Source organism: Ascaphus truei, chromosome 8 (assembly GCF_040206685.1).
Source record: "Ascaphus truei isolate aAscTru1 chromosome 8, aAscTru1.hap1, whole genome shotgun sequence".
NCBI lineage: Eukaryota > Metazoa > Chordata > Amphibia > Anura > Ascaphidae > Ascaphus > Ascaphus truei.
The window spans coordinates 54,781,889-54,797,367 of NC_134490.1; the positions used below are offsets into that span (position 1 = coordinate 54,781,889).

The 15,479-nt window shown below is 45.3% G+C and overlaps 1 protein-coding gene and 1 long non-coding RNA gene across 2 annotated transcripts in view; one reads left to right on the plus strand and one right to left on the minus strand.

Moving 5' to 3' along the window:
• The window catches only part of LOC142501750 (uncharacterized), a 96,657-nt gene that overhangs the window by 70,979 nt on the left and 10,199 nt on the right, over nucleotides 1-15,479 (minus strand). The window lies entirely within an intron of this gene.
• The window catches only part of PLPP4 (phospholipid phosphatase 4), a 40,636-nt gene that overhangs the window by 12,002 nt on the left and 13,155 nt on the right, over nucleotides 1-15,479 (plus strand). Inside the window, exons 2-5 of the mRNA XM_075612059.1 lie at nucleotides 5,708-5,816; nucleotides 7,862-7,952; nucleotides 9,725-9,788; nucleotides 11,090-11,214. Coding sequence (XP_075468174.1) covers nucleotides 5,708-5,816; nucleotides 7,862-7,952; nucleotides 9,725-9,788; nucleotides 11,090-11,214 — 389 coding nt within the window. The remainder of the gene's footprint in view (nucleotides 1-5,707; nucleotides 5,817-7,861; nucleotides 7,953-9,724; nucleotides 9,789-11,089; nucleotides 11,215-15,479) is intronic.

Consider the following 15,479-nt stretch of genomic DNA (forward strand, 5'->3'; position numbering starts at 1 on the left):
GACATATGGAGACCAGGGGATCCTGATAGCCAAAAAGAGACAGCACACTGTAGGTATGGTATCAAAAAAGTGTATTCAGTAACACAAGGCCGCCAACGTTTCGGTCCACTGCCCTGAGGAAGGTCCCGTTGGGAGGACCGAAACGTTGGCGGCCTTGTGTTACTGAATACACTTTTTTGATACCATACCTGCAGTGTGCTGTCTCTTTTTGGCTATCAGGATTCCCTGGTCTCCATATGTCTCTCTCTCTCTCTCTATATATATATATATACACTCTCTGTGGGCACTTTATAAATTTATATTTGCACACACACACACACACTCTCTTACATCATTCAGGGACGATTTAACACCTTAAGTTATAAATCGCATACTGCACAGGGGGGAGGGATAGGCTTCAGTCAGATACATTCCGAGATGCATAATTTTTAAGTAAAATCCTTTCTTGCTTTATCTATTGTAACACCGCCGGAAGAAGAGATCAGCGTAACACCGCCGGAAGAAGAGATCAGCGTAACACCGCCGGAAGAAGAGATCAGCGTAACACTGCCGGAAGAAGAGATCAGCGTAACACCGCCGGAAGAAGAGATCAGCGTAACACCGCCGGAAGAAGAGATCAGCGTAACACCGCCGGAAGAAGAGATCAGCGTAACAATGACGGAAGAAGAGATCAGTGTAACACCGCCGGAAGAAGAGATCAGCGTAACACAGCCGGAAGAAGAGATCAGCGTAACACCGCCGGAAGAAGAGATCAGCGTAACACCGCTGGAAGAAGAGATCAGCGTAACACAGCCGGAAGAAGAGATCAGCGTAACACCGCCGGACGAAGAGATCAGCGTAACACCGCCGGAAGAAGAGATCAGCGTAACACCGCCGGAAGAAGAGATCAGCGTAACACCGCCGGAAGAAGAGATCAGCGTAACACCGCCGGAAGAAGAGATCAGCGTAACATCGCCAGAAGAAGAGATCAGCGTAACACAGCCGGAAGAAGAGATCAGCGTAACAATGACGGAAGAAGAGATCAGCGTACCACCGCCGGAAGAAGAGATCAGCGTAACAATGACGGAAGAAGAGATCAGCGTAACAATGACAGAAGAAGAGATCAGCGTAACACCGCCGGAAGAAGAGATCAGCGTAACACCGCCGGAAGAAGAGATCAGCGTAACAATGACGGAAGAAGAGATCAGCGTAACACCGCCGGAAGAAGAGATCAGCGTAACACCGCCGGAAGAAGAGATCAGCGTAACACCGCCGGAAGAAGAGATCAGCGTAACACCGCCGGAAGAAGAGATCAGTGTAACACTGCCGGAAGAAGAGATCAGTGTAACACTGCCAGAAGAAGAGATCAGTGTAACACTGCCGGAAGAAGAGATCAGTGTAACACTGCCGGAAGAAGAGATCAGTGTAACACCGCCGGAAGAAGAGATCAGCGTAACACCGCCGGAAGAAGAGATCAGTGTATCTTGAAAGCTCACACAAATAAAAGCATTTCGTTAGCCACAGAACAGTAGCGTCTTTTCATTTTTGATTATTAAGCACTGCTAACACGAATAGATATATATATGTATATGTATGTTCCCAAGCAAGGGATCACTGCTTCATATCATTGAATAGGACCTGGAACTTCCCTCATACCGCACCGCTATTTTCATTCTAACGTTCATAGCGACCTCTTGTCCTGGTCCTAGCGGATAAACATTCACAGCTGTCTTTCTTTCTGCTTCTGCCTCCACATTTCATGCAAATTAATATCCCATTCTGTTCTTCACCCTTTACAACATACCCACCTACTCTATCTCTTGTTCTGTTTGACAGCTTCTATCCCATAACAATTAAATACTACACTATATAGAATATTATTATGGTAACTGTACACATATTAAAGGGCTGATTCAGTATAATGGCAGTTCTCAGCGATCACACCTGTTATTTGTCTCCTTGTGTGTGCAGTATTCTGCTTGTGTCACACGGTAACATTCACTGCCATCTCCAACTCTGCAACAAGGTATATTTTATTATACACTTCTCATTACAACATGCCCCTTATTGCAACTATCTCCCATTCTGCTTCTTTCTCTTATCTAGTTTAAGCAGCAAAACATGTGAAATCTTATGAGTTAAAAAAAAATCAGCTCTGTAGTACTAGATACTGCATTTTAGAAAAAATATTCAACGCTTAATGCTTTTTACAGCATCCTTTGATTTCTAGAGCATGTTTTAACCCACCTTCCAAGAAGTGCAAGATCTTTGCAACAATTTCCTGTTTGTGACAATTGTTGACACTATTCCCAGCAGTTTGAGCTGTAAGCTGTAACAATAGATAATGTCGCCTTAGTAATATAAGAATACATTGTAGCTGCTGAGTTACACTGACTGAGGCAGCCATTACGTTAATCACATCATAAGGATTTTTACAGATCTATAACAGGAGCTCCAAACAATTGCCAGCTTAGGTAAGAAAGGGGGAATGTATAGTACTATTGCTGTGTCGTTACTCTAACATTTACATGTATTTCTTAATCTGCTTCTGCCAGTTTACATCACGCGTTTATATACCACATTCTGCACAGCTGTCTCTTGTCTACATCATTAATACAAGCTCAAGCATCTCATTCGCTTCCGCCTCCCTGTAACTTGCAGCGAGCGGGTCACCCAATCTGCTCTTTTCTCTCTAGGCTAAGGCTAAGTCCCCGCTGGCGCTGAGCGTGCTCATGCTTGGAGAGTGCTCCAAGCATGAGCGCTGGGTGTCCTGCTTGTACTCGCGGGGGAGGGGTGGGCATTGTGGGTAGTTGAGCGCGCGGGTAAGTATAGTTTTTTTGTTTACCTAAGCGCACGAGCGCCGCGTGAGCGGGGACTTGCATATATCTATATATGTAAGTCCCCTCCGCAAGCGCCGCCAGCTCAGCCCGATCAGCGCTAGCGGAGACTTAGCCTAAAACCTAACAAAAAAAAGTTTCTCTGCACCTTTAAAGGTTTTCTGGTGGATATGTATGAGCATGGAGCAAGGTTTTCATCTGTGTCAATTTGCATCCTGCTCCATATGTATGAAGCTTGTTATTTCAGCTTCTTGGTCTGAGCAAAATAGATTAATGGAGCATCGGGCCTGGCAGGTTGAATTGATGCAGACCCGCTCCATTATATTCACTAAACATGTGTGCAACATTTTGGCTACAGTTCCAGATCAGGCGAAGTTTGCCTTCTTTTTTCTCCCCATGCGACATTAACACTTGCACAACTGAGAGTCATGCGAAAAATGTGAAATTGAGAAGAAAAATATGAAACCATTTGCAAAACAAATGCAAAGACATTCGCCCATGCCTAACACTGACGCACACGCCTAACACTGACGCACGCGCCTAACACTGACGCACGCGCCTAACACTGACCCACGCGCCTAACACTGACGCACGTGCCTAACACTGACCCACGCGCCTAACACTGACGCACGCGCCTAACACTGACGCACGCGCCTAACACTGACGCACGTGCCTAACACTGACCCACGCGCCTAACACTGACGCACGCGCCTAACACTGACGCACGCGCCTAACACTGATGCACGCGCCTAACACTGACGCACGCGCCTAACACTGACGCACACGCCTAACACTGACGCACACGCCTAACACTGACGCACACGCCTAACACTGACGCACACGCCTAACACTGACGCACACGCCTAATATTGCCGCACCCTTTATAAAAAAAATTATGCAAAATTGCTAACTGGTGCAATTAGAGCAAAACTGATGCAAAGTATCTTCATGGGAAATGGTGCAAAATTAATCATTTTTTTAAACAGTGCCTCAAATTTGCTTAAATTATGATCCTTAAAGAGGCAATCCAAAGGATGCAATTTTTGTTTTTAACATAGGATTGAAGCAGGGGGTCTCCGGAGCTGAACCACACTAATTTGAGCTCTGGGGGCACCCTGCTTCTGGAGTTACAGACCCATGTAGGGGGTGCCGGTAGCCGCTCGCCTAGCAGGGTTCAGTTAATGGCGACGTTTCAAAGCTCCTGTGCTTTGCGGGCCAATAGGAAGCCGTGAATCATCAGGTTCGGCTTCCTATTGGCCCATGTGACGCGGGAGCAGCTCCCGGCACAGCATATAAGGTCTGTATCTGCAAAAGCAGGGGGTCCCCGGAGCTGCAATGAATGAGGTTCAGCTCCGGGGACCCCCTGCTTCATTCCCATGTAAAAAGAAAATCACAGAATAAATGGCCCTTTGGATTGCCCCATGTTGTGCTACCAAACCGATATGTCACAGATCTGCATGCTGTGCTACCAAACCGATATGTCGCAGATCTGCATGTTGTGCTACCAAACCGATATGTCACAGATCTGCATGCTGTGCTACCAAACCGATGTCACAGATCTGCATGTTGTGCTACCAAACCGATATGTCACAGATCTGCATGTTGTGCTACCAAACCGATATGTCACAGATCTGCATGCTGTGCTACCAAACCGATATGTCACAGATCTGCATGCTGTGCTACCAAACCGATATGTCACAGATCTGCATGTTGTGCTACCAAACCGATATGTCACAGATCTGCATGCTGTGCTACCAAACCGATATGTCACAGATCTACATGCTGTGCTACCAAACCGATATGTCACAGATCTACATGCTGTGCTACCAAACCGATATGTCACAGATCTACATGCTGTGCTACCAAACCGATATGTCACAGATCTGCATATTGTGCTACCAAACCGATATGTCACAGATCTGCATGCTGTGCTACCAAACCGATATGTCACAGATCTGCATGCTGTGCTACCAAACCGATATGTCACAGATCTGCATGCTGTGCTACCAAACCGATATGTCGCAGATCTGCATGCTGTGCTACCAAACCGATATGTCACAGATCTGCATGTTGTGCTACCAAACCGATATGTCACAGATCTGCATGTTGTGCTACCAAACCGATATGTCACAGATCTGCATGCTGTGCTACCAAACCGATATGTCACAGATCTGCATGTTGTGCTACCAAACCGATATGTCACAGATCTGCATGCTGTGCTACCAAACCGATATGTCACAAATCTACATGCTGTGCTACCAAACCGATATGTCACAGATCTGCATGCTGTGCTACCAAACCGATATGTCACAGATCTACATGCTGTGCTACCAAACCGATATGTCACAAATCTACATGCTGTGCTACCAAACCGATATGTCACAGATCTACATGCTGTGCTACCAAACCGATATGTCACAGATCTACATGCTGTGCTACCAAACCGATATGTCACAGATCTGCATGTTGTGCTACCAAACCGATATGTCACAGATCTGCATGTTGTGCTACCAAACCGATATGTCACAGATCTACATGCTGTGCTACCAAACCGATATGTCACAGATCTGCATGCTGTGCTACCAAACCGATATGTCACAGATCTACATGCTGTGCTACCAAACCGATGTCACAGATCTGCATGTTGTGCTACCAAACCGATATGTCACAGATCTGCATGCTGTGCTACCAAACCGATATGTCACAGATCTACATGTTGTGCTACCAAACCGATATGTCACAGATCTGCATGCTGTGCTACCAAACCGATATGTCACAGATCTACATGTTGTGCTACCAAACCGATATGTCACAGATCTACATGCTGTGCTACCAAACCGAGCAGATATCGTGAGCGATGGAACTGACACATTTCCGTGTATCTCCCGCAGGTTTACAGAATTTCTGGACCCCTTTCAGCGTGTTATCCAGCCTGAGGAGATCTGGCTGTATAAAAACCCTCTGGTGCAATCGGACAACATACCCACGCGTCTCATGTTTGTAAGTTTTATACAAGTGGCTGAGCGTTGATTTATACCATTGTCAAGCCCATGCGACGGCTAAGTCTGTATCTGCGACCTAACGTATTTTCATCGCTACTTGCATTGCAGAGCTGATGGTTGGAGTTGGGTGTTGAAGCTCATACTTACATGTTGATACTGAGAATCTTTGAGTGACAGTCAAAGTCCTGAACTTTACAGCCAAGGGGGGCTCAACTCCAGTCCTCAACCCCCCTCCCCCCAACAGGTCAGGTTTTCAGAATATCCCTGCTACAGCACAGGTGGCTCAACCAGCGACTCAGTCAAGGACTGCACCACCTGCGCGGAAGCAGGGATATCCTGAAAGCATGACATGTTGGGGGAGGGGTTGAAGACTGGAGTTGAGCACCCTGCTTTATGGTATGTATATATACTTTTATTTGCACTCTGCCAGTGCACTGTGCTCAAGTGTCAATTTATAATAGTGACAAGACATTTTTAAGAGCAAAAAATTATGTAACAATACTTGTACTTTATTTACTCTATTTTTGTTGTAAGATAATGTTGACAGGAATTAAACCATTCAGGGCCATATTTACTAAATGGTGCTATTCCAGTCCTCAACACCCCCCAACAGGTAAGGTTTTACCGATATCCTTGCTTCAGCACAGGTGGCTGTCTTTGACTGAGCCAGGGATATCCGTAGAACCTAACCTGTTGGGGGGGCTTGAGGACTGGAGTTGAGTACCACTGGCATAGCACATCTTAGTAAATATGGGCCTTAATGTTTTACTAGCAGGAAATCTTATTGGTCCTTGGTAGGACTGAATCTTGAACATGGTGTTCACTGCTCTATACACAGAGCATGTCTGAGCCACGGATAAGGACACTTGGCCAGATGTGGCCTAACAGTGCTATAATGGCTGTTAAGCTTGATACTAAGTGCTGGCATGTTACCAACTGTAAGACCATGAGTGCCTCTTCTAGAGATGATGATTATGATTGTCTTTTTATACAGGCTGCACAGAGCAGGGGTGGATGGAGGAGGGAGGGGGGGGGGCAAATTGACCATGGATCTCACAAATCCAGTACAGACATACCCCGCATTAACGTACGCAATGGGTCCAGAGCATGTATGTAAAGCGAAAATGTACTTAAAGGGAAGCACTACCTTTTTTCCACTTATCGATGCTTCGGTACAGGTAGGGAGACGGTATTGCTGTTCAGGACGTGCTGACAGGCGCATGCGCGAGCTGCCATTTGCCTATTGGGCGAGGGGAATCAGCGCGTCATTGCTATGGCGGTCTGTAGGGCAGAATAAGTGTCCGTACTCGCGAAGCGAGCGTACGGACACAGGGGTGTGGTGCTATTGAGCGAGATGTCCTTACTCGTGAGTGTACTTAAAGTAAGTGTCCTTAAACCGGGGTATGTCTGTATTGTCTAGTCGACTAGATGCATTTATACTGAGGCATCAGGAAACGGAATAATGCAGCAAAACTACATTCCTTCTTTTTACATGTAAAGCGTGTGACGATGTATAATTCTACATTCTTACCTAAGCTGGCAATCGTTTGGTGCTGTTGTTATAAATCTGTAAACATCCTAATTGTGTGTCTAACAAAATGGCCGCCTTCTGACTTTGTGTTGCAGTCTGTGAAATGCTGCAGCGGATATGTAACATTATATTTCTGAGTGTAACACATTATTGGTACAGCTTTCAGACCAATAGACAGTCTGCTGTTTGGAATACAGCAACAGATCTTTTTGTGATACTTTGTTGCCAACGGGCAGAGCCTGTTTCAAAAGAGGAAGTGGATATGACTTTCTATATGGTTGCTGTAGCAATCAAAGGATGATCAGTAAATTTAAAAATTCATTAAACATGGCATTAGGAGTTTAAAAAAAATGCAGGCTGGTTTATCTAATAATACAAAACTGATTTATTTATATATAAAAAAAACCATAGGATTTTTCATGTTTTTGTTGCTTTAAATGACATGGACAGAAATCCGAAGCGGAAATGGGACTATGTAACATTGGACTCCTGCCCTGTTTCTTTACCCACAGGTTATTTCTTTCCTGACACCTCTTGCTGTGATTTTTGTGGTGAAAATAATCCAGCGAACAGACAGAACGGAGGTTAAGGAAGCCTGTTTGGGTAAGTGGGGGGCCGCTTGTATGAGTCCTTTGTCTGCCAGAGGGACCTACAATGTGTTGTATATTCATGTATTTTTTTTACGTAAAGTAGTAGGGAACCTGTTTGTTCTGCAGCGGAAAATACGAGTCCGCTGTTATTTCCGTACTCGTCTCACAATCCGGTGCTCAGAGCACTAGAAGTATCTAGAAGTATCCTGCTTTTATGTAATAAAATTGCAATCCCTGTATTGTGAGGTTTTTTATGTTCTCTACGATTTAAATAATATTCTGGTACCTCCACCCCCCCCCCCCCCATCACCCCCTTTATTTGGTTATGATTGAAACTGAAGAAGAAATATTTCACTCCCCCTCATCTCCTGTCACTCTCCCCTCACCCCCACATCTCCTGTCACTCTCCCCTCACCCCCACATCTCCTGTTACTCTCCCCTCACCCCCACATCTCCTGTCACTTTACCCTCACCCCCACATCTCCTGTCACTCTCCCCTCACCCCCACATCTCCTGTCACTCTCCCCTCACCCCCACATCTCCTGTCACTCTCCCCTCACCCCCCACATCTCCTGTCACTCTCCCCTCACCCCCACAACTCCTGTCACTCCCCCCTCACCCCCACATCTCCTGTCACTCCCCCCTCACCCCCATGTCTCCTGTCACTTTACCCTCACCCCCACATTTCCTGTCACTCCCCCCTCACATCTCCTGTCGCTCTCCTCTCACCCCCACATCTCCTGTCGCTCTCCTCTCACCCCCACATCTCCTGTCACTCTCCCCTCACCCCCACATCTCCTGTCACTCTCCCCTCACCCCCACAACTCCTGTCACTCCCCCCTCACCCCACATCTCCTGTCACTCCCCCCTCACCCCCACATTTCCTGTCACTCTCCCCTCACCCCCACATCTCCTGTCACTCTCCCCTCACCCCTACATCTCCGGTCTCCCCCCCCATTACCCTCCTTTATTTGGTCATGATGACATCAGACTAAATACTTCTGTAACTCCCCCCTCACCCTCTCTCCTTTCACTCCCCTCCATCACGCTCCATTGTTTGGTGATGATGATGTCAGACTAAATCCCCCCCTTGTCACTGCTCCTTCCCCCCCTCCCCCCCCCCATATCTCTCCTGTCACACTTGGTCACGATGACATCAGACTGAATAAGAAAGTTAGTTTTTTTTGTATACTATAGTAAGATAATGGAATATTTATGCAATGAAAAAACCCACCCCAAATTCAACCCCGCCCCTTGTTAGAATGAGCTGCACTCACATCTTCTCTCAACTTCCATTGGTCTTCAATGGATTTTCAGGATGTTATTGAGGTAACCAAGCTGATGCTGGCACTATGAAATCCTCCACCTCCTCGCTCCATGCTACCCAATGACTGATACTTCCTCCTGGCAGGCACCAGTATTTATAGCTAACCAACACTCTGTGCATTATGATGTCACTGATGAGCTCACAATGCTGTGGTCAGCTGCCCAAGGCAGAGAGGGGCCCGGCAGCCAGCCAGGCATAAATTATTTTTAATTGCATATGATGAGATTCTCTTGCATGTTACCCAACAGAGGTTTAATTTCAAAATGGCAAGTGACACAACATCTAAGATACTCATCCAGCCCATTGCACAATCTCACATAAGTAGAAACTTCACACAGGGTCAGATCAAAGGACATAGGATGTGTGATGATACATCCAACTTCCCCTCCTTTGTGGAATTGCTACATTGGGAGATCTGCCTGATCTGTCTGAATATTCCCTTCTGATTTCTTGTGCAGCTGTCTCCTTGGCGTTGGCGCTGAACGGAGTGTGCACCAACACCATCAAACTAATAGTGGGAAGGTAGGTTTTCTGAACTATTCCCATCACTGTTGAATCGCTTAACCCCTTCACTGCCTGGAGGTACAGTAACACATTGCTCCCAACGCAGTCATCTAGCAATGGAGTTAAAACGAGTATGTTCGATAAGGTAGCCTTGCATTTCCACACTCCAATGCTACCTGCAGATATTGTGTTTAACATCTGGGCTACTGAAAGACTTTGTGTCTGAAATTATCACCTAATTTGTCATGGCAGCCAATTTTCTGCATATGATTTATATCAATGTGTGAGAGTTCTGGGAGCTGGGAAAAGAATATTGCAGGTGTGGCCAACTCTAGTCCTCAAGGACCACCAACAGGTCAGGTTTTCAGGATATCCCTGCTTCAGCACAGGTGGCTCAATCAGTGACTGACCCACTGATTGAGCCACCTTTGCTGAAGCAGAGACTGCTTGAGCTACCTGTGCTGAAGCAGGGATATCCAGAAAACCTGACCTGTTGGTGGCCCTTTAGCACTGGAGTTGGCCCCCCCTGGCATATTGGAAAACCTAAGCATCATCCTTTTATTACATTAAAAATCGTTGTGTTCCCTTTGTAATAAATTTGTGTTTGTGTATGTGTAACCCCATCCTTTTTATTGGTCATTTAAACGCAGTGGGTTCCATTATTGTCCATTGATTTTCCTTTGCAGATGTAACTTGTAATGAGACAAGATTTACAGATCGCTACTAGCACCAGTCTGCTGTCCATATATTTCTTTTTTTTTCACTGTAACATGCAGTTATGTGATGAATACTTTATTGGGGCTGGGCCTGCTTCTTTTTCTATCCTTTAAAACCAATAACTTGCTTGAGTGTGAGGAAGCTAGTGGAGAGCGGGGGAGACAATAGGAGGAGGAGGGAAAAGCAAGAGAGTCACTGCGGGGAGGGAGAGAAAAATGGAAGGGCAAAGCTAAGCAAAGCTAAGACTGGAAACGCAGTAGATGAGGGTGGTGGGAGGGTCAACATTCTGGGGGTCACTTACTAAAGTCTCTTGGTTGCAAAACTGGGCTAATACCAGTGTAAAAGAATAGCATCAGATTAATGGCCTTATCCTATAGATTCTAAGGTGCCCATTCTGCTTCAAACGGCTGCTTGTGGAATATATAGAATTGTTTCCTAAATAGTGTCACGTTTAGGAAAGAAAATAAGTACTGACTTTTGCTGCAGTTTGACAACCAGGAGACTTCAGTAAATAACCTTCTCCATCGCTGACATTTTGACTTGTGACCGAAGCAGCCCAAGCGCAGAAAGTGACCGAACATATCCGTGGTGTCTTCTTTTAGACCTCGTCCCGATTTCTTTTACCGCTGCTTTCCAGATGGACTCATGAATGCAGACATGCACTGCACAGGTGATGCTAGCCTGGTATCCGAGGGCAGAAAAAGTTTCCCTAGCATCCACTCCTCGTGTAAGTACCTTTCATTGTAGAAAAGTCCTGCAAACTCTGGTGTCCCACATCCATGTGCACGGAGAGGATCACAGTATATTGCAGTTGCTCCAATACCAAATAAGACTTCTGGGTTTATATCCCTTACATTCCTATTCCACTGAGCTAAAGGAGTTAATAATACACGGCAGGATGGTTTGTTGCTGTCACATGTTTGATGGCATCTAGAGTGTCTTGCGTACTCTTAACTGTCTTCTCGAATACAAGATGTGCCTTTCTTCGCTAGTTAATTAGTTTTTTGTTGTTTTTTTTAATTCCTTAAATGAACTTGGTGATGTATAGCTCTTGGAATAACCCTGATGAAACATAACGGTAGAGTTTAGCGGCCAGTTTAATTAGTGCGTTGCACGTCGCCACACACAGATGGGCAAAGGGAAATCGTGTCTCGGATAGAAAACTGGAGCAGCGAGCCAAGTGTGACCCTCTGAGGGAAGAGGAAACAGGATTCTCTCTCTTTCTCTCCTCTTTCCTTTTTTTTTATTTCATTGGGTGTTGTGGAAGAAAAAAAGCAAAAATACGAAGAATATGGAAGTGGAGACGTGTCTGGAGTGTAATCACTGCGTGAGATGTGACAATTGGGTGACGCAGAATTTGGAGGACCCTGGTTGTAATGAAGACACATATCCGTGAGATTCTTCTCTGTGATAAATGAATCCTTCCAGCAATGCATTGCAAAGCCTAGAATAAGATAAGTGTACTGCAGGTTGAGCTAAAGAGACTGATGGTTTTTCCTTTTTTGTTTGGAGATTTACTCGTAATTTAGAAAAGCAAAAACCTTCCGGTTACTTTGGTTGACTGAGGGTCCGCCGCACCGGAGTGGCATGGCCCCACCGGCAAATTGTGATCACGGCGTCCCTGAACTGTCATCTTCATTTCCCTGAGTTTCAGATCTGGAATGGGATCTCTCCTAGAAAACGAGCACAATTAGGGTATGACATACAGTACCCACTATGTCAGGGGCCCCCCAAAGTGTGCCAGACCCCATGACCTAGTGGTTTCGTCACAAGACACCCAAAGGGTTAAAGGTCTCACCATTGGATAATTTGTCACCATAAGAGGAGCTATTCAGTGGTAACCCAACTCCTAAAGTGTGCCACTGCCTATAAAACTGTAGTGGACACAACGAGAGACACCAGATACAGCTCTGAGTAGGAGGTTGATCATTTGTCACAGACATGTAAAAAAAAAATCCCCCACTCGCTGTAATTAGATGTCATGGGGCTGTTAAAGCCGTGAGATAAATTACTCGTGGCATTGTCTGGGCGGCAGCGAATGTCTGGGGAGATGGGGCAATCTATTCGGAATTTAGCTGTCCCAACAACAGGAAGATAAATAGAATCTTCTCTCCACCACCTCCTCTTTGTTGCAATTTCACCCGAAACACCCTCTTAACGTTTAAGCAAATGGCCTGTGTTAGAGCTGGGTGCATTTCTCGCAGGCCGGAGAGAAGTTGGAGAATTGTAATCCTTTCTTTGTGTGTAAAATGTTTGCTTCGATCCAAAAGTTCGCAAAAAGATTACTTGATGCTAAAAAGTCTATGGCATGGCATTTTCAATATTCAATCTCAACAGGTTAGCACTTCTCTGGTCTGTGCGGATGCAGCACGACACAAGAATCATTCATGCCACGTTTCTTCATTCAGAACCGGGCATCTTAAACATTTTGGCCACAACATGAAACGCCTCCCACTTGACTCAGGCAATCCCCCAGGGATGGGCAACTTCAGTCCTCAACGGCCACCAACAGGTCAGGTTTTCAGGGTCTCTCTGCTTCAGCACAAGTTGCTCAATCTCTGGGTCAGTCGAAGAACTGTCCTACAATAAATATTTACAGTGTCCCCGTGTCTGAACTTCTTCATGGGAAAGATCTGACTTCTACAGTTTAAAGAAGTAACCTTGTCTGGTAGAATGTTTTTGATTTTTTTTTTTTAATTCAATTTTTTATAACGTAGTGGGAACTTGAGGGTCGTCCTGAGCTAAATATTTTCAGCTCCAGGTACTGGATACTTACTGGTGAAGGTTCTAGGTTTTAAATTCCCTCCTAGGAAAAGCAAATTGTGAGATCAGCGGACCAATAAGAAGCAGCAAAGCATTGGTGGCAGCTTCCTATTGGACAATACTGGCAGATTGATTTCTCTATGAAGGAGCACCAGTAAGTTGACCTGTAAGTATCTATCTCAGGAACAGAGTGGTTCAGGTATGGAGTACCCCCCCCCCCCCCACACACGGATCCAATTATGTAAAAAAAAAAAAGTAAATGGACATCTTTGCCAGGATTTCTGCTTTAAGAAGACTTGCTGTCTACCAATGAAGTGGATCACCTGTGAGTAGGTGGGCGTGGAGCTTAAACCGAAAGGAGGAGGTTACAATCCTCCAAAGAAGTGCGTCCCAACTGCAGTCGTCATTAACCACCAACAGGTCTGGTTTTAATGATATCCCGGCTTCAGCACAGGTGGTTCAGTCAAAATGACTGAACCGCTGATTGAGCCACCTGTGCACAAGCCTGACCTCTTGGTGGTTCTTGACTGGAGTTGGGAACCACTGCGTATCCCAAGCATAAATCCAGATACCACAGTTTGGCCAAGCTCACCGAATACATAGTAACGTCAAACTCGATTTGTTTCTGGTAAGGATGGCAAGGCTCGCGGTTTCGATATACACACTTTGCCAACTTCGACGTTCGTTTGGAAGTTCACGTCGAGTATTGTAACAAACGTTTGAATCCGAGTGAAATTCGAACCGAAAGCCCCAGGTGATTGGGGATAAGTAACGGGGGGGGTAGAGCCAGGCAGAAGTACCGCCAGACAAGAGGACCAAGTCACGTGACGCAGAAGTATCATCAACCCGGGTCCTTGGCGCTGAGACGGCGCAAGCCGTCCTGTTTTCTTCCGTGCTGTTCTCTCCAATGCTGGTTTTTATTCATTATATTGTGAGTGCCCAGCATACAGCTTTTATATGTTTTAAAAGCATTAAAACAGTATTGTGCTATTTGTGCGTTTTCTTACTTTGTGTTCACATACAGAGGAGATTTATGGAGGCGAAACAGAGGCGTGTCTAGGGGTTTATTATTTCCATGATACCACGCTTGCATAAATAAATCTTCTTGTGAGTACATTTCTTTTGAGTGGGGGAGCACATATCATTTTCCAATTGGATTACACTATGTTTTATTTTCTCTTTGCGCCATAGGAAACCCAAGGAAGGCTTCTTGGATTCATTTTTTTGTTTTTTCTTGTAAACTGGGTGAAATTGAGTTTGCGCAAAAATAATTCCTGCTTATATTGAGGTTTTTTCCCCCATAATTTTTTACAAAACCAATCAATTTCCAGCAAAAAAAAAAATGCTTTTGTATATATGTCTTTACTTGTCTAGCGCCATTAATGTACATAGCACTTCACAGTAGTAATAGAACGAAAACACCAGTGGCAGTGCCCACCCCTTAATCTGTGGGATGTGACCTTGTCCATAAGAGTAGAAGTAATAATCCTTTGAATAAGCTTAGCAAACTGGATTCTAGCTTTTATGGGCCAAATGCAGGGATATTGGGATGGAAGGGATTGGGATTAAGTACCCATCACCACACCCTATTATTTCCACAACCCGCATTATTTCACAAACACTATGTAGCCATTGACTAGAATAGAAGTGTTTGTAAAGATAATCTAATGTGCAGGACCAGTCCCTTCCCTTGAATTTGCACCCCCGGTTTATTGGAGGGACACTGTTGGTTATGGAAGGTAAATGACCCATAGCTTTAATTATCTTCTGATCTGGTGCATGAGCATGGAGGAACAGATATCCGCAGGGCAAAATCGATAAGTGATGTCAGACTGTGTGTCTGAGTGTCAGTACTGATGTCCAAATCAGTGCTCCCTGCAGCATGCTGTGTAATACTAGCACATAGAATGCTGCAGGGCATGGATGAGTTGAATGCCTGTTTTTTAAGCGTAAAGTGACAGGAGCTTTAAGATCTGTACATGCCCCGTGTGTGTGGACTTGGGCCTGTAGCTAAATAGGGCATTTAGAATATATACGGGAGAAGGAGCAGCTCCGTGAGTCTTTAAACAATGACACCGAGTTTGAATTGGAAACCTGGTTTAATTCCCGGTGTCGGCTCCTCGTGACCTTGGGTAAATAACTTTATCTTCCTGTGCCTCAGGCACCAAAAACATAGATTGGCAGCTCTACGGGGCAGGGACTGTGACTGTAACATTCCTATGCGCTGCA